The sequence below is a fragment of the Triticum urartu genome, chromosome 4A, assembly GCF_056163025.1.
Source record: "Triticum urartu cultivar PI428250 chromosome 4A, HENAU_Tu73, whole genome shotgun sequence".
Lineage (NCBI taxonomy): Eukaryota > Viridiplantae > Streptophyta > Magnoliopsida > Poales > Poaceae > Triticum > Triticum urartu.
This window is the reverse complement of record NC_141876.1, coordinates 532,798,777-532,819,354: the sequence shown is the minus strand read 5'-3', so window position 1 is coordinate 532,819,354 and position 20,578 is coordinate 532,798,777. Positions and strand designations below refer to the sequence as shown.

The 20,578-nt window shown below is 45.3% G+C and overlaps 1 protein-coding gene across 1 annotated transcript; it reads left to right on the top strand.

The window, feature by feature from the left end:
- The first annotated feature begins 2,596 nt into the window (after positions 1–2,596).
- Positions 2,597–6,229, top strand: LOC125552548 (metal transporter Nramp2). The gene is made up of 4 exons (XM_048716149.2): positions 2,597–3,276; positions 4,515–4,651; positions 4,743–5,395; positions 5,845–6,229. Exons 1-4 carry the CDS (start codon positions 2,708–2,710, stop codon positions 6,049–6,051), a joined length of 1,566 nt encoding a protein of 521 aa, XP_048572106.1. The 5' UTR covers positions 2,597–2,707; the 3' UTR covers positions 6,052–6,229.
- The last annotated feature ends 14,349 nt before the right edge of the window (positions 6,230–20,578 follow it).

Here is a 20,578-nt window from a genome sequence, read left to right as displayed (position 1 = left end):
GGAACCTGGATGCTCATATTGGTTCCTACATATTCTACGAAGATCTTTACCGGTCAAACCGCCTAACAACATACGTTGTTCCCTTTGTCATCAGTATGTTACTTGCCCGAGATTTGATTGTCGGTATCATCATACTTAGTTCAATATCGTTACTGGTAAGTCTCTTTACTCGTTCCGTAATGCTACATCCCGTAACTAACTCATTAGTCACATTGCTTGCAAGTCTTATAGTGATGTGCATTACCGAGAGGGCCCAGAGATACCTCTCAGATACACGGAGTGACAAATCCTAATCTCGATCTATGCCAACTCAACAAACACCATCGGAGACACCTGTAGAGCATCTTTATAGTCACCCAGTTACGTTGTGACGTTTGATAGCACACTAAGTGTTCCTTCGGTATTCGGGAGTCGCATAATCTCATAGTCATAGGAACATGTATAAGTTATGGATAAAGCAATAGCAGTAAACTAAACGATCATCGTGCTAAGCTAACGGATGTGTCAAGTCAATCACATCATTCTCTAATATGTGATCCCGTTTATTAAATGATAACTTTTTGTCCATGGCTAGGAAACTTAACCATCTTTGTTTAACGAGCTAGTCAAGTAGAAGCATACTAGTGACACTCTGTTTGTCTGTGTATTCACACATGTATCAAGTTTCCGGTTAATACAATTCTAGCATGAATAATAAACATTTATCATGATATAAGGAAATATAAATAACAACTTTATTATTGCGTCTAGGGCATATTTCCTTCAATGCACCCTCGTGAAAAGAAACCTAAAAGTGGCAAGGGTATCTCCGACGTCGTCCCTAAATCCAACTCATGGACACGGATATCCAACACTATATAAAAAGTAGAGTTGGTGATGATGGTGTGCTTGCCATCCTGTAATATAGGTCGTCCGATATTTATCTAACGGATAGGAAGGAGGCTATGACAATTTACCCGCACTCCTCTTCACATTTGCAGATAAGGCCATCCCTCGTTCATCCTTTTCTCCCACAAAATAAACTACTCATACAAATGCATCTTCATGTTCCGTGCAACGCACGGGCATCTTGCTAGTCCAACACTATATCTCAAATGTCTGTCTCTATAAACTTTTTTTAAATATAGCCTTCCACCAAACACTTCATATAAGGGCATCTCCAACAGCAACCCGCAAATTTTCTCCCGCATATGTTCACGTACAGTGGGGGACCAGTCCACGTACACGGAGGCGGGAGGCCGACATCCAACGCTAGCCGCATATATTTCAAACTCTTTTTCAACATACTGGATGAAATTCATGCAAACACGGCCGAATTTCATACAAACACGATGGATTTAATTACATTTCAAATATTTATAACAAAAAAAGACCCGCCCCTAAACATATCCTACGGCGGTGTTCGCGGTCTGCGCCCTCGATCGGCAGGTCGCTTCAATGGCGGAGGCAGTGAGAGGCCGCATCCGCCCTGAAGCGTCTTCAATGTTGAGCGGCGTGCTCTACAGCGGCATGGACGCGAGCAGCTGGCGTCGGGCGGGAGCGCGTGGGGGAGGTGGGAGGGGTTTTTGACAGGCTAGGACGGTCAGAAGCGGGCTTGGCATCGGTCTGGACTCCCGCAAACCTCCACACGTTTGTCTCCACTTTGCAGGAGAAATCACGTCTGGACCACCGCACAGACTGATACAGAACTACGTTGAATGGCTTAGGCGGTCCAGACAGCATGATCCGAACGGTTACGGAAGGTTGGCGGGTCCTCCTTGAAGATGCCCTAACATAACTAGTGTGCTTCACTGGTTGTTAGCACATGAAGCAAGCTAAGGTTAGTGGCTTCCACCAAAGAGAAAGTTAACGACTGAAGGAGTACTTCCTAAAAAAAATGCACTTCTGAAAGAGAAAAATGGAAGAAAAGTCTGCTCAGAGGACAATCATAAATGCTCATATACATGCATGTAGGCTCACCTCTATAAACGCATATACCTAGATTTTACCCTTATGACACATCTTAGTCGACAAGACTTCTTCTTTCACCGAACAAACATCACTAAAAAGACTAAAATAAATTAAAAAATGTGAGAACTTAAATTCTGATGGACTGCTTCCATCATAATCTAAGCTACGTCCATTGGGAGAAGAGTCTTCCCGTTGTAATCAAGTGGTAAAGGTAAGTTCGTGCACGACTCTTGAGTTAAGCTCGACCGATGACTCAACCTGATCTCAAACTGAAAAAAAAAAAGATAAAACTGTCCCTCTGGGATGATTGTTTAGTCGATGCCACATTCTGTTACGCACAACCGCCGTGCATCGTGTCCACAAACAAACTAAAGCACTCCACACCAAAATATACGGTGCGATTTTCTCCGACGCGTTGCTTGAAGCAACTACTCCATCTCCATGGCGGTTCTTCTGGATTTTCCAGAGTTTCATTCAAAAGGAGGAGATAAATACAGTAGATCTTTCTTCTTCTTGGAGTAAAACACACAATTTCCATTTTATTTTTATGATTTGATTGATGCCGGACGTCGAAAAAGGCAGTTAATGTTGGGTTTATATTAAAGAAAAAAATGTTTGGATTAGGAAATGGAGCTATAAATTCGTTCTGACAGAAACCAGTCCTGGTTTCACGAAGGAGTCAGAGGAACTCCCATCTCCCAACTCACTCGCCCGTCCAACCCACTCCCCGCTCGCGCACGCATCCTCCTGCGCTCCCATGGCGTCCCGCGACCTCGCCGAGAGCCTGCTCCCCGGCGGGGGCGGGGGTGGGGGCGCCTCCTCCTCGCACGACGAGTACGAGGAGCGCGCGTACGACTCGGACGACAAGGTCTCCATCTCCATCTCCGACTCGGAGCCCGACGACGACGGCGAGCCCGGCGCCGCGCGCGCTCGCCCGACCTTCTCCTGGCGGAAGCTCTGGCGCTTCACGGGACCCGGCTTCCTCATGTGCATCGGCTTCCTCGACCCGGGCAACCTCGAGGGGGACCTGCAGGCGGGCGCCGCCGCCGGGTACCAGCTCCTCTGGCTGCTGCTCTGGGCCACGGTCATGGGCGCGCTCGTTCAGCTGCTCTCCGCGCGCCTCGGGGTCGTCACCGGGAAGCACCTCGCCGAGCTCTGCCGCGAGGAGTACCCGCCCTGGGCCACGCGCGCGCTCTGGGTCATGACGGAGCTCGCGCTCGTCGGCGCCGACATACAGGAGGTCATCGGCAGCGCGATTGCCATCAAGATCCTCTCCGGGGGCATCGTGCCGCTCTGGGGCGGCGTCGTCATCACCGCCTTCGACTGGTCAGTTTGCTTCCCTGCTCCAGCTCCTGCTCCTGCTCGCGACCAGAATTAATTCACGGTCCCCATCTCTGTTCTTTTCCTCTTGGCACCCAACTCAAACTGCATAAGATTTTGGCGGCCTCTAGTTTGTTGGTTGGTTGCAAATCGAGCCGAGACTAGAGCTCGCGAATAAGTTGGTTCAGGTGTTCCTTTCTCTGGTAGGTAGTAAAAATCTGCGCAGCGATGGCATCTGAAGATTCGATGCGTTTCTTCGCGTAAACTGACTCTGCTTCCATTTCTTTCCCTTTTCTCGTGCTTGTCTTTGGATTCGTTCAGTTGATCAGCTCCATCTTGTTTGTTGGGTAATAAACAATACATCCAGCGTGTTTTTGGTGTGCTGTGCTTGCAGGGAATCGATCCCGAGTGTGACTGCTCCTTGTTTGCTTCCTCTTGTTGGTTTGCTGCACAGCGGTTCATAGTACTAACTTTTGGGGCAGTCCTCATCTGGTGGCTGAAAATTGCCACACAAATATAAAAGCATTTTTGGGCTAGAGGGGCTTCCCTGCTCCGTGCTAATCGAACGAAGCTGTTGTTGTTTGCACGCTTTGGTTGCTCTTTTTTTTTTGTAACATCGGCACAAAAACAAAAACAGTCTGGGCTAGAGAAACATGCAGACAAAGGAGTTCTGTTAGCTTTGTCGATATCACAACTTCACCATGTCCGAGGGTTGCAGAATGTTTGTGACCTTTTGTTCCAGATGTGGCTTCACTCTCTTAATAATTATCAGTATAATTTTGTGTGGCTCAGGCGGCACTGCATGTTTATTGGTCGGTTTAGTACCTTCTGTTATGTTTCTCTTTGGTCAGAGACTTGTAGTTGTTAAAGAGATTAAAATATGGACATGTGTTCTTGTCTATTATCCGTACAATTCCACTACTGCTTATTCTGAATCACTAACTGCCACAATGTTTTGGGATTTTTTGGATGGTGAGATTGATAGCAATGGAAGGAACAAAAAATGATCAAATAATTGTTTGGAGGAGTCCTGCCAAAAATTTAGGGGTGGATAATGATTAGACAAAAGTTTCTGTTTATCCTTTGTCTGCTATATGGTGGTGTTCTTCAATCCTTGTCTGATTTTGACATCAGCTTTGTTTATGTACCACCAACTGCCTCTTTCCTTTTATGGTGAAGAACTTTTCGGCAGAACTGATATGTATTGCTATACTTTGGCTCATATGACATGTTTTTCATGCCAGCTTCATCTTTCTATTCCTGGAGAACTATGGTGTGAGAAAATTGGAAGCGTTTTTCGGCGTCTTGATTGCAACCATGGCTATATCATTTGCGATCATGTTTGGTGAAACGAAGCCTAGTGGAAAGGAGCTTCTGATCGGTAATTCTCTGTCTGATATGTTGGCAGATGCTTTTGTTTCTAATGCACTCTTGAGACGTAGAAGAATTTATTCAGTATTTTTCATAATTAGGTTTGGTGGTTCCAAAGCTAAGCTCAAAGACCATCAAACAGGCGGTTGGAATTGTGGGCTGCATCATCATGCCCCATAATGTTTTCTTGCACTCAGCGCTAGTGCAGTCCAGGAAGATTGACACAAAAAAGAAATCCCGTGTTCAAGAAGCAGTGTACTATTACAACATTGAGTCGATTCTTGCTCTCATCGTCTCTTTCTTTATTAACATCTGCGTTACAACGGTATTCGCTAAAGGATTTTATGGATCCGACAAAGCTGATAACATAGGTCTTGAGAATGCTGGCCAGTACTTACAGGAGAAATATGGAACTGCCCTGTTTCCTGTCCTCTATATCTGGGCTATCGGGTTGTTAGCGTCTGGACAGAGCAGCACGATCACTGGCACATATGCAGGCCAATTTGTCATGGGAGGTTTCCTTAATCTTCGATTGAAGAAGTGGTTACGAGCAGTGATTACTCGAAGCTTTGCCATTATTCCGACTATGATTGTGGCTTTATTTTTTGATACTGAAGATCCTACCATGGACGTTCTGAATGAGTCGCTCAATGTTCTTCAGTCCATTCAGATTCCATTTGCACTAATTCCTCTCATCACCCTTGTTTCGAGTGAGCAGCTCATGGGGTCATTCGTGGTTGGTCCTATCACCAAAGTAAGTTTGCTTTGACTTTCTGTTATTCATAAAATTTATAGCTTTCATGCTAGCAGTGAACTTAACTAGTTCTTCAAGTGTTACATTTGCTGCTGTATGAGTTGTTGGTCGTGTCACTGCATAAGATTGTGTAATTCGTCTGAAAGGACTAAAAACCTTTTAATCCCGTAATTACCGAGCAAAGAGCCCTTAATTTCGGATCCCGAATTTACTTAAGCACCTACAGCTGTATCCATTCAATATTTTCCAACTTCGGCAGATTTTTGACCAGTTTTTTCTGTTTAATTAGTCTGCAATTATATGTTTGATAATGAAATTGTATTCATATGAGCAAAAAGATCATGAAGATATAATGTTTTTGGCGGGTGGTGATAATGTAACGTTGTAGAAATGGTAGCAATGTCCGTCCCTCGTTTGCTATGCTAACTTAAATTTGTGCTCTTGTTTAGGTGATAAGTTGGATCGTTACAATCTTTCTGATGCTCATCAACGGATACCTCATCCTGTCCTTCTACACCAACGAAGTGCGGGGCGCAGTCGTTCGTTCAAGCTTGTGCGTCGTGCTGGCTGTTTACCTCGCGTTCATCATCTACCTGATCCTGAGGAACACCACGCTGTATTCCCGCCTTCGCTCATCAGTCTCAAAGAGCTCATGAGAAAGAGTGTTAGTCATTTCATCTCCATGATGAAGAAGATGAACGGGAATGGATAGATAATATTGGGAGAAAGCTGCTCCCCAGTGTACAACCTGTACGGCTGCCTATTTGTATTAGCTCCGGGGGAGAGGTCTATATTGTATATCCGTTGCTGTTGTATAATTGTATTTGTGGATTAGCAGGCTTCCCCTTTAGGATTGGGCTAAACCAACACCAACACCAGCATACTTGAGGTGGTAAATGGTAGGCTAGTGCATGAAGTTTTACATGGTATTACCGAAAAAGGCTTTCGCCCCGCTTTATATATAAAGCACCAAACCACAAGCATCCAGTACAACGGCACGCCACGCCACCGTAACACACGCACACACCCAAGACATGATACATAGGCGCTGAGCGTAACAACACCACTCCTAGCACTACCGCCCCGAAGATATGAAGCTACATATGATGAACCATGTGCTCCAAGGCGGCGCCTTCAGGAAGGATACGACGCCGGAGCGCCGCCACCGCCCGATCCAAGGATTAGAGTTTCCCCCCGAGCCGCATGACGGGCAATGAGAGCCGCGACGACGCCTTCAAGAAGGGAGCGATCTTCGTCGCCGCCGGTCCGTCCGAAGATAGAGCAGGTTTTCACCTCGGCCAACAATCACCGCCACCGAACGCCACACCCCGGCAACCACGCCGCCCACACGACCATGATGACCGGGCAGCATCAAGGCACGGGCTTTGTCCAAGAGCACCGCGCAACCACCACCACCAGGGTCGCCGCCCCAGCATCCAAGACCTCGACACCACCTAACCCGTGACCCGCCACACCCCAATGAAAGAGACGAGCGGAAAGGTCCCACCTTTCACGCCCCTGGGCGACCCCCAGCGTCGAGACCCAATAGGTCGGCCAGAACTGGCATCCACCGACCCATCCTGCTGCCCCAAGCGCGAGATGAGCTCGGTCCTGCAGCGACGAGAGGGGGACGAGGTCAGTCCTGCTGCATCGTGCGCGAGACGAGCTCGGTCCAGCTGCATCGTGCGCGAGACGAGCTCTGTCCTACAGCAACGGGCGCGAGACGAGCGGTGGACCGCAGCTGGGAGAGGGCCAGCCCTTTGATGGAAGTAGCGTTCGAGCGATGAGGAGATGGGGTGAAGGACGAGACGGTCCGAACGCAGACAAACCGACACCGGAGGAGCCGGCTGTTGCCGCGGATAGAGCCATCGAGCCACCGTGAAGCCGCCACGACAACGGAAGGCCACCGAGACCTGCCCATGCCGCCGCCCACGGCCGGAGCAGCAGCCACACGTGGCAGCTGCCCATCCGCGTCGCCCGGCGAGCTCCAAGCGCCGGAGCCGTCGGGCACGCACCACCGGAACCACTGCCACTGCGCTGCCACCCCAACCAGCCGAGGGGGCCTCGGCCAGGGCCGCCGGCCGCAGCCCTAGCCGTCGCGGCCCGCGCCGCCGAGAGGCCAGATCTGGAAAAGCCGCCGCGGCCGCCGACTCCGACCTCCAGCCCGCACCACCACCACCATCTGCCGCGGTGCCACCACCACCTGCCGCGGCCACGGCAGAGGAGGCCACCGGCAGCCCGCGCCGCCCGCAGCCCGCACCGCCATGAGCCAGATTTGGAAAAGCCGCCGCGGCCGCCGACTCCGACCTCCAGCCCGCACCACCACCACCATCTGCCGCGGTGCCACCACCACCTGCCGCGGCCACGGCAGAGGAGGCCACCGGCAGCCCGCGTCGCCCGCAGCCCGCGCCGCCATGAGCCAGATCTGGCCGCGCAGGGGCGCGCCACCCGCCTAGCCTCCCGCCGCGGGGGGAGGGAGGGACGACAGGGAGCCGCCCCAGCCCGCCGCGCCACCATGGAGCCCAGCCGCAGCTCCACGACCCGGCCCGGGGCTCCGGCCCGCGCCAGAAACGCCCGAGCGGGGAGACAAAGGGGGGTCCCGCCGCCGCCGGCAGCAACCGGGCTTCGCCCGGCCACGCCCTTGGGCGGCGGCGAGGGAGGAGGAGGGGGGAGGAGGGAGCGGCAGCGAGGGATGGGGTTGGCCTCCGGCCGCCTCGCGGGAGACGACGCGGAGGCGAGTCTCGTGGATTCCCCCTATGAGTAACTTTGGTATTAGAGCCTAAGGTCTTGAGTTCAAGTCCTGGCCTTGAGCAACATGGGAGCCTAAGGTCTTGAGCAGTTTATCCAAAAATTGTTGCTGCTCCCTTTTGTCCATGTATGGGCCTCTTGAGCGATACCTTTAAGTCTATCTGCGTCACACGTGAGAGGGGGTGTTGAAGTGTATATGTTGATTGTCTAGCCTTGTCCATCAGTTTGGACTTTTGATTGTGTTGGCTAGTGCATGAAGCTTAATGGCTGACCGAGTGGAATCCGTCAGACCCATTTTTTGAGGGGGATGGCTGACGGAGTGGAATCCGGCAGACCCCTTGATGGAGTGATGCGACTAACCGAAAAGAGCAGGGGGGAAACAGGAGACCGTAGGCAAAATTGACAAATTTGACCTATAGAGGAAATCAAATCACAGAATGAACTGCCTGTGAAACTATTTCACGCGGTTGACCTTTTTGTGTGACGCCCGACACTAAGGCGCCACACTACACTATGCAACGCCTCACAGATAGGCGCTACACGCCTGGCCAGCGTCGCACCCGTGTGATCCGAAAATTACTAAGTCAGTGTGCAGCGCCTGAGAGCTAGGCGCCACACTATACAGTGTAGCGCCTAGCTTCTAGGCGTTGCACTAGTGGTTGCTTCATTTTGTAGTGCAACCACTAGTGCAGCGCCTGAGAGCTAGGCGCCACACTATACAGTACAGCGCCTAGCTCTTAGGCTCTACACAATCACTTAGCAATTTTTAGGCGGTTTGGGGTGCAACACTGGCCAGGCGTGTAGCGCCTATCTGTGAGGCGTTGCACAGTGTAGTGTGGCACCTTCGTGTTAGGCGTCACACAAAAAGGTCAGCCGCATAAAATAGTTTCACGGACAGTTCATTCTGTGATTTGATTTCGTCCACGGGTCAAATTTATCAAATTTGCCGAGACCGTATGACCCAGGTTTAAGCCCTTAGCGTGGGGGTAAAGCTCGGTTCTTGCTCGTGTTAGATTGATGTATATGGGTGTACAAGGTACAATGATGAATCGAGGGGTGATGGTAGCTATGAGATTGGTTCTCCATGTCGACTAGCCCGACCCCCGGTTATAAAAGATGCTAGAGGCCTATGGTTACAAGTCCTAGCCGATCTAAAGCGGTGGTGGAATCCTCTTGCGACGCCGGCTCCACTGTCATGCGCTCCAAGTAATTTGGGTCCTTCCTTATAGAGTGCCCGCATGTCCCAGGGTATGTATCGATCCTGGGGCCTTTGGGCTGGTCTGATGGGACAACTTCCGGTGGCATGAGGCACCCCTGAGCCATAACATCGTTAGCAGCCCTTGGACTGTTCTTTGAACTCAGCCGCAGGCCGGTCTGATGGGCCGACTTTCAGTGGCACGAGGCACCCCTGAGCCATAACATCATCAGTAGCCCTTGGACCGTTTTTAAGAGATATCTCATGTTCTTGTTTCGTGCTGTTTTTCTGACAGATCTGAAGTATGTCATCCCAAGCTTCAGTTGGAGAGAGCCATGTTTCCCATGGTGCTGCAAACCCAAGAGCCTATTATGATGATCACTATGAGTGGTCAAACATGGAGGAGGTTGAAGCCGACTTAAAGAGGCTGGATTCCATGGAGCAGGAGGAAACTTCGCAGCCACAACTCGGTGTCATGCATGTGGAAGACGGGGGATCGATCTTGCCATATACGGTTAAACCTTCCAACACTCAATTTATTTCTTATCGTAACTTGAAAAAGAGTGTTTGTTCATCTCCTTCAGTCGGGAAACACCCCTAGGTGGATGGCGCATTAACTGTTACCTGGAAGCTCCGGAAGGAAATTATGAACTTACTCCCTCCATTCGGTGAAGAGTGTACATCTGGCTTTGAAATTTTTCCACAAAAGAGTGTACTTCTATCTTTCCAATGCACATTAAAATAGGAAAAAATGTTTCTCTCTCATCACACGGTAATCAAGACTAATAACATTCGATGCATGGTCTCCTTAATTTCTACATGCACTTAGCTCATTGGAGCTTGGGTAATTAAAGAGGAGAGAGATGGTGGCTTGCACTTTTCTAATGCACTTTTTACTCCACTTCATAATTTGTCATAAAATTTCTATATGTACACTTTTCGCCGAACGGAGGGAGTAAGCACCAAGTTAATAAGCTTGAGGAGGAAAATCGCATCCTCGAGACATCATCGCCAAGAACATTCCACCACCATTACCAAAGAAGGAGACTTGAGTACAGGGGTATGGGCACTCCCCTTGGCTTGTGCCAAGCTTGGGGGAGGTGCCCTGGTATCATATCACCACCACTTTTATCATTATTACCTATCTTAGTTCGATCCTTAGTTATTTCGTGATTTAGAAGAATAAAGTTTTAGTGTGATCTATTTTCGAGTGCTTGCTTAGTGATCTACCTATCTATGTAATCGTGCATGAGATATATAATAAAGAGTAGTTTGAGTTTTGCTTTTCTAGCTTGTTTCAATTTTAGCAATGAAAAATAAAAGAATAAAAGATCATGTGCTACTCCCCATGGGTGTAATGACTTCACATAAAAGAAGTATAGTTGATACAATTTGTTCGAAGTTGACAAGCATAGCATTGGTCATTGGTGCAATCCATGAAAAAGTAATAAGGGAATAGAGGTCTCACATGTAAATATACTATCTTGGACATCTTTTATGATTGTGAGCCCCCATCAAATATTCTATATCAATTAGTTGATGTTGGACAAGGAAGACAACGTAATGAAATATGGTTGTTTACATTCACATGGAAGTTATATTATTATGGATCTCCTAACATGTGGTGCTTGTCTAGGATCTTTTGCTAGCCAAAATTCGCACTAAGTAGAGATACTACTTGTGCATCCAAAACCCTTAAACCCAATTTTCATGCATGAGAGTCCATCATATCTACCTATCGATTGAATAAGATCCTTTAAGTAAGTTGTCATTGAAAGGATCGAGAAGAGAGGTCTAGAGGGGGGGGGGGTGATTAGACCGTCAACAAGCAAAAGTGGCAATTTTTAAATTCTTCAAGTTAAGGTGGAGTTTTAGCACAAGTTTAAAGCATTTACAATACATTTCAAGCAAGCATGACAAGAGTATATGTAGTAGAAAAGATAAAGCATGCTATTTGCAAGAAAATAAAGGGATGGAATTGGAGTGTGCAAATGCAATGAAGACACAAAGATTTTTGGCGTGGTTCCGATAGGTGGTGCTATCATACACCCACATTGATGGTGACTTCAACCCACGAAGGGTAACAGTTGTGCGAGTCCACGAAGGGCTCCACCCATGAAGGGTCCACGAAGAAGCAGCCTTGTCTATCCCACCATGGCCATCACCCACGAAGGACTTGCCTCACTTGGGTAGATCTTCACGAAGCAGGCGGTCTCCTTGCCCTTACAAACTTCTTGGTTAAACTCCACAACTTTTCGGAGGCTCCTAAGCGACACCTAACCAATCTAGGAGATACCACTCTCCAAAGGTAATAGATGTTGCGTTGATGATGAACTCCTTGCTCTTGTCCTTCAAATGATAGTCTCCCTAACACTCAACTCTCTCTCTCTCTCACGTATTTGGGTATGGTGGAAAGATGATTTGAGTGGAAAGCAACTTGGGGAAGGCTAGAAATCAAGAATCTTGTGGTAGGATTGGAATATCTTGATCTCGACACATGAGTAGGTGGTTCTATCTCAAAAAATGTATGATGGAAGTGTAGGCACGTTATGATGGCTCTCTCACGTATGGCGAAGGGGTATAGGGGTATATATAGCCTCCACACAAAATCCAACCATTACACATATTTGACCCAACTCGGTCAGACCGAATAGATGAACTCGGTGAGAGCAATTTAGTTCAAAATGTGAACGTTAGAAATCTCGGTGGGGACGACTGGAACAACTCGGTGAGACCGATGTGCTAGGGCTTAGGGAAAACCTCATCTCAGTGGCGCTGATTGCATCAAATTGGTGAGACCGAAGTGAAGCAATAGGACAACAGAGAATTGGTCAAGCCATCTCGGTGAGACCAATTACAATTTTGGTGAGGCCGAAATATTTGCAATTGATAGTGAGTTGGCAAGGCCATCTCGGTGAGACCGAGATCCGTATCGGTGAGACCGAACTGTTAGGGTTTCTGGCTGTGGCTATGTCATATGAACTTGGTGGCGCCGGGTAGGAAATATCGGTGGGGCCGAGTTGGATTTTAGGGTTTTGACATATTTGGATGGAGAAAGTAGTTGAGGGTTTTGGAGCAATATCACTAAGCATTTGAGCAAGCAAGCCATTAAGCAACACCTCATCCCCTTATAATAGTATTGTCTTCCCTATGGACTCAATGTGATCTTGAATCACTAAAATAGAAATGAAGAGTCTTGAGCTTTTGCCAATATGTGTCCTTAGCATTTTGAGGGGGTTACACATTCTCTTGTCCTTTCCACGCCATTTTTGAACTTGTCTGAAATATACTAGATAAAGGCATTAGTCCAACAAGAGATATGTTGACATCAACTACCAAAATCACCCAGGGAGCACTTGTGCTTTCAGTCATCGGTGCAAAAGCAATAAAAATTGCTCGTAAATATGTATGATCTGTTATTGTAAGGGAAAGTAAGATTTGTACGATCTTGTGATGGTGAAGAAATAAAAACGACCAACCGCATAATAAAGGTTGCTATCACAATGGGCAATATAAAGTGAGATTCCTTTACATTAAGAGTTTGCACATCCAAAACAAAAAGCGCATGGAAACCTCACTTCCCTATGTGAAGGGACTATCTTTTACTTTCATGTATTTACTTTTATGCAAGAGTCATTAATTATTAACCCTATTCCTCTCTATGTACTCTCTAGTGGCAAGCATCATGTGGTAGATAGATCCAGACATATATATCCAGTTGGATGTAAGTGATCATGAGTTATTATTGTTGCCATTACCCTTGAGGTAAATAAGTTGGGAGGTGAAATCATAAGCCCCTATCTTTCTATGTGTCTGACTAAAGACTTCTTGCTCTATAAATATGCTTTGGGTGTCAACAATCATAGAAGACTATATGATGGTTGAGTATGTGAACTTGCTAAACAAAGCTCTGCCATAGACTCTTACTAAAAATATGATGGATTGTGATTGTTTCAATGACTAAGAACACAACTTGTTAGTTTCCAATAAAGTTTATGTTCCATACTTTAGATTGTGAATGAGCTGTTACTATAGCACGGGAAGTTTTATGATGATATATTTCTGTTATGATAATGACCATGATGCTTCCAGGTCTGTATTGTAGTTTTATCGACACCTCTCTCTCTCTCTAAACATGTGGTCATGATTATCGATTTCGTCTTTCGCTTGAGGACAAGCGAGGTCGAAGCTTGGGGGACTTGATACGTCCATTTTGCATCATGTTTTTATGTTGATATTTATTGCATTATGGACTGTTATTTCACTTTACAATACAATTATTATGCTTTTTCTCTTTTATTTTGCAAGTTTCACATAAAGAGGGAGATTGCCAGCAGCTGGAATTCTGGAACGGAAAGGGCTACGTCGGAGGCACTTTTCTGGACATCTCCAAATGAGCTGAAAATTGACGGATAATTATTTTGGAATATATTAAAATTAATGGCGAAAGAAATACCAGAGGGGGACCCACCAGGCAGCCACAAGCCTGGGGGCGCCCCACCCCCTAGGCGCGCCCCCAAGCTTGTGGCGCCCCTGGCAGGCCTCCAGGGCCCATCTTCTCCTATATGATGCCATTTCCCTAGAAAAAATTAAGAGGAAGGTTTAGGGACGAACCGTTGCCGTCTCGAGGCGGAACCTAGGCAGGAGCACATTTTCTCTCCGGCGGAGAGATTCCTCCGGGGAAACTTCCCTTCGGGAGGGGGAAATCAAAGCCTTCGTCATCACCAACAATCCTCTCATTGTGGGAGGAGCAATATTCATCAATATCTTCACCAGCACCATCTCATCTCAGACCTAGTTCATCTCTTGTATTCAATCTTTGTCTCAAAACCTCAGATTGGTACCTGTGGTTTGCTAGTAGTGTTGATTACATCTCGTAGTTGATGCTTGTTGGTTTATTTGGTGGAAGATCATATGTTCAGATCTATTATGCTATTCAATACCCCTCTCATCCTGAGCATGAATATGTTTTGTGAGTAGATACATTTGTTCTTGAGGACATGGGAGAAGTCTTGTCATAAGTAATCATGTGAATTTGGTATTCGTTCGATATTTTGATGATATGTATGTTGTTGTTTCCCTTAGTGGTGTTATGTGAACGTCGACTACATGACAATTCACCATCTTTGGGCCTAAGGGAAATAATTGTGCAGTAGTTATTAGATGATGGGTTGCTAGAGTGATAGAAGCTTAAGCCATAGTTTATGCGCTATTCCGTAAGGGGCTGATTTGGATCCATATGTTTCATGCTATGGTTAGATTTATCTTAATTCTTTTTGCATAGTTGCAGATGCTTGTTAGAGGGGGTAATCATAAGTGGGAGGCTTGTTTAAGTAAGAACAACACCCAAGCACCGGTCCACCCACATATCGAATCATCAAAGTAACGAACGCAAATCAAACAAACATGATGAAACTGACTAGATGAAATTCCCGTGTGTCCTCAAGAACACTTTGCTTACTATAAGAGACCGTTCCAGCCTATCCTTTGCTACAAAAAGGATTGCGATACCTTGCTGCACCTTTGTTATCGTTACTATTATTTGCTCGTTACAAATTACCTTGCTATCAAACTATCTGTTAGCGACAATTTCAGTGCCTGCAGAAAATACCTTGCTGAAAACCGCTTGTCATTTCCTTCCGCTCCTTGTTGGGTTCGACACTCTTACTTATTGAAAGGACTACGATTGATCCCCTATACTTGTAGGTCGTTAGGGCGCCCCCAGGCTTGTGGGCCCCTCATGGCGCCTCCTGACCTAATTCCAGCTCTATAAATTCCCAAATGTTCCCCATACATCAGAGAGCCACCCCAAATACTTTTTCCGCCACCGCAAGTTTTTGTTCTTCGGAGATCCCATCTGGAGACCTTTTACGGTACTCTGCAGGAGGGGGAATCAATCATGGAGGCCCTCTACATCAACTTTGCTGCCCCTCCAATGATGTGCGAGTAGTTTACCACAGACCTACGGGTCCATAGCTAGTAGCTAGGTGGCTTGTTCTCCCTCTTTGATCTTCAATACAATGTTCTCCTTGATGTTCTTGGAGATCTATTCGATGTAATCTTTTTTGCGTTGTATTTGTTGGCATCCGATGAATTGTGGGTTTATGATCAGATTATCCATGAATATTATTTGAGTTTTCTCTGAACCCTTTATGCATGATTATTATAGCTTTGTATCGCTCTTTGATCTATCCGTTTGGTTTGGCCAACTAGTTTGATTTATGTTGCAATTGGAGAGGTGCTTTGTGATGGTTTTGATCTTGTGTTGCTCAATCCCAGTGACAAAAGGGGACATGACACGTATTTGTATCATTGTCATTAAAGATAAAAAGATGGGGTTTACTCATATTAATTGGGTTTACTTTATCTACATCATGTCATCTTGCTGAAGGCGTTACCACGTTCTTTATGAACTTAATACTCTAGATGCATGCTGGATAGCGGTTGATGTGTGGAGTAATAGTAGTAGATGCAGGCAGGAGTTGGTCTACCTGTCTCGGATGTGATGCCTATATACATGATCATTGCCTTGGATATCGTCATAACTATGCGCTTTTCTATCAATTGACCAACAGTAATTTGTTTACCCACCTTATGCTATGTTCAAGAGAGAAGCCTCTAGTGAAAACTATGCCCCCGGGTCTATTTTAATGATATATTAAAAATCCAAAAATACCTTGCTGCAATTTATTTACTTTTTTGTGTTTTTGTTTATCTGTCTATCACTATGAGATTTGATCATTGCAATTAACCGCCAAGGGATTGAAAACCCCTTGTTTGCATTGGGTGCAAGTATTTTTTTATTTTGTGTGTAGGTGTTGTTAACGAGGTGTTGCGTGGTTCTCCTACTGGATTCATAACCTTGGTTCTTAACTGAGGGAAATACTTATCTCAACTATATTGCATCACCTTTCCTCTTCGAGGAAATCCCAACGCAACTCACAAGTAGCAGGAAGAATTTCTGGCACCATTGCCAGGGAGACATAATCAAAACCTATCAAGTACCATCGCATAAACTTTCATCTCCTTGCATTTGCAATTTGCATCTCGTTTTCATCTCCCCCAGTTCTAAAATGTTTTCACAAAAACACAAAAATATTGTTCATTTGCCTTTTTTGCTTGCTTGTTTTGTCATTATGACTAGTATCGCAATCCCTCTTTTGTCTTTGGATTTTGAAGTTCTTTACTTCAAACAGAAACAAGGAGAAAATTTGAAAGATGCTTGGTATAGGATAATGGAATCTTATCGTGTTTGCACTATAAAAGGGGATATGAAAACTTTGCTTCGAAACTTTTACGTAGGGCTCACCATGCCTAATAGACAACTTTTGGATTTTTCTACAAAAGGGAATTTTTTGAAAGTGATGCCTACATTGCTTATGAAATAATGGAAAGAATAGATGAAGCCCCGCATCCACAAAAAGATTTAATTACACCCAAGAGGGAATTAGGATCTTAGAAAAATTGGGTGATATGACGATGACATGTACATAGGGTAGGGTCTTAGGCCTGAGCTACATGCCCTACCCAAGGACACTACATATAAGAATCCAAGACCTACAAAGTTAGAAAGGAGGTGCCGACTGGAATGACCAAAGCGTGGAAGTCACTTGACACAAGATCCACTCAGTTAGTCCTCCACCACTCGACCATCCATATTCACTCAGAGTACCTGGTTTCACTCGAAGGGAGAAGACCTAGAGCCACCCAGGGATGAAAACGGTCTGGCGATCAGTTCGCCGCTATAAAGATTATTAAGTGTAGGCGTTACCTATAACGTATGCACCTTTATTTCTCTATTGAACCCCTGGGTAACAGAGCATTCATGAGGGGCCATCAGACTCTATATAAGCCACCCCTCTGCTCCTACACAAGGGCTCGCACCCCCTGTAACTCAACACTCCAAACAACAAAGCTCCCACAGCACCAAGACGTAGGGTCATTACCTCCTCCGAGAGGGGCATGAACTCGTAAACCAGAGTGTACAACCTCGTCGTAGCTAGGCTCTTCCCTCTCCTACGTACCCCTAATCTCTAATGTCATATCTGTTCCCATGACACAATATGCAGAATAATTTGGTTAAGTTACAAAAATTTAGCGAACCTCTCAATAATATTAGCGGAAACCCCAGTCGCATGAATACATTGATTACCCTTTGTAATAAGCATCTAGATGCTTTAGATATACAAGTTGCTTCATTTTCTAATAATAATGGGAAGCATAAGGAACCTTTGGGGTTCGAGAAAAGCCCCATCAAGATAGCAAAAACAAAGATGACAATACTTGGAACTATGCATTATGCCTAGTTAGGGTCTTAAAACAATAGCGCTTGTTGGGAGGCAACCAAATAGCTATCTTTATTTTTCTTGTTTATTTCCTGTTTTTGGTGTGCACACAATTATGCTATTGTTATGGTTGTGTTTTGTGTTTAAATTAGTGTTTGTGCCAACTAAAGCATTTGGGATGATTTGGATGATAGTTGCTTCGATTCTGTGAGAAAACATAAACTTTTGCACCCAGTAGCAGAATTTTTGAGATTCATCGTAACGTGATAAATTTCTGAATGTTTTACACATGATTTATATACAAACTGCCCAAGTTTTCCTAATTTTCAGAATTTTTGGAGTTACAGAAGTATGGTCATTGTTCGAATCATTATAATCTGTTATGTTTTTAACAGATTCTGTTTTTGTTGCATTGTTTGATTGTTTTGATGAATCTATGGATTGCATCGGGGGGTAAAAGCCATGGTGAAGTTAGAATACGGTAGGTATTATGCAATAATAAAATATGAATGGGTTTGCAACAATACCTAAAGTGGTGATTTGCTTGTTATATACTAACGGATCTCATGAGTTTTCTGTTGAGTTTTCTGTATTGAAGTTTTCAAGTTTTGAGTGAGATCACGATGGATGAAGGAATAAGGAGTGGCAAGAGTCTAAGCTTGGGGATGCCAGAGGCAACCCAAGGTAATATTCAAGGACACCTAAGGCTCTAAGTTTGGGGATGCATCGGAAGGCATCCCCTCTTTCTTTTACCAACTATCGGTAAATTACTTGGAGCTATATTTTATTATTTTTATTCATCACATGATATGAGTTTTTCTTCGAGTGTCGTGTATTATATGAGTCTTTGCTTTGTTTGCTTTCTAGCTTGCCACAATCATCTTTGCTGGACACACCTTTTCGAGAGGGACACACATTATTCGCGATTTGTTAGAATACTCTATGTGCTTCACTTATATCTTTTGAGCTAGGCAGTTGCTCTAGCACTTCACTTATATCTTTTAGAGCACGGTGGTGGTTATATTTTAAAGAAATACTTACACTCTCATGCTTCACTTATATAATTTTGAGAGTTTGATAAATAGTAATGGCAATTAGCACGGGTTACGAATTTGGTCCTAATATGATAGGTATTCAAGAGGGATATAATAAAAACTTTCATGTAGATCACCGAATATGATAAGTTTGATGCCTTGCAATAGTTTTGTGATATGAAGATGGTAATATGTGGGAGGTACTAGTGAATGATTGTGGTTTAGTAAGAATATTGGTGTTAAGGTTTTTGATTCCCGAAGCATGCACGTATAGTCTCTCGTTATGCTACAAAGTAGGAGCATGATATATTATTGATTGTCTTCCTTATGAGTGGTGGTTGGGGACGAGCGATGGTCTTTTCCTACCAATCTACCCCCCTAGGGGCATGCGTAGTAGTACTTTGCTTCGAGGGGTAATAAATTTTCGCAATAAGTATGTGAGTTCTTTATGACTAATGTGAGTCCATGGATTATACGCACTCTCACCTTTCCACAATTCGCTAGCCTCTTCGGTACCGTGCATTGCCCTTTATCACCTCGAGATGTGGTGCAACTTTGCCGGTGCATCCAAACTCTATGATATGATACACTCTCTCACACATAAGCCTCCTTATATCTTCCTCAAAACAGCCACCATACCTACCTATTATGGCATTTCCATAGCCATTCCGAGATATATTGCCATCACTACAAAAAAGACACATCCGTGACATTTTGGCCCAAACGAAAAAAATATCTCATGGTTATGACACTTATATGACGATAATTGTGACAAAACCACATATCATCATAGATGTGGTGGGCTCCTACTTCTATGACAAAAAATCATGACAGAAAATGGGCTTTTTGTCCTGGGTGAGTCGGGGACGCAGCTGCATGACATTCTTTGGGCCGTCCATGACATAAAAAAATTGTGGTAGAAGTGAGGGCGAGGAAATTTTCGCGGAGTTCCCGGTTATGGTTGATTGGTCGGGGCCGAGCGATGCACCGTGGTTTGTGCTTTTCTCTCGTACGCACGTTTGGTGTGAGCCGTGTCGCTATAACTGAACCCGAGTGAGAGGCGTTCACTTACCAAACCCGAGTGATCGCGTGCTGCTACATACTGAAGCGAATCGATCGATCCCTTTGGTGCTAACTGAACCCGACCGACTCCTTCGCTGCTAGCTGAACCCGGTCGATCACTATTGCTACTTATTGAAGATGATCAAACCCCCATGCGAGACGTAGCCAGCCGGTTGGGTTGCCTCTGGATGAACAGTGCATGTTGCTGCCGCGTGTGCGATACGTAGAACGAGTCGAGATGTGGTGAGTCGAGCCGGTTAGGTTGGCTGTGGATGAACAGTTCCTGGTGGGGGTGATAACCCACAAGTATAGGGGGTCGCAACAGTTTTCGAGGGTAAAATATTTAACCCAAATTTATAGATTCGACACAAGGGGAGCCAAAGAATATTTGAAGGTATTAGCAGCTAAGTTGTCAATTCAACCACACCTGGAGATTAATTATCTGCAGCAAAGTGATCGGTAGCAAAGTAGTTTGATAGTTTTAATAGTAGTGATAGTAGCAATAGTAACAGTAACAATGATAGCAGTAATTTTGTAGCAAGTGTAAGAGTGATGATAGCAGTAGTAACGCATCAAGATCAATAAAGATAAATTTGTAGGCATTGGATCGGTGACTTGTTGGATGATATTCATCATGAGACAGTTATAACCTAGGGCGATACGGCACTAGCTCCAGTTCATTGATATAATGTAGGCATGTATTCCGTAAATAGTCATACGTGCTTTATTAAAAGAACTTGCATGACATCTTTTGTCCTACCCTCCCGTGGCAGCGGGGTCCATATTGGAAACTAAGGGATATTAAGGCCTCCTTTTAATAGAGAACCGGAACAAAGCATTAACACATAGTGAATACATG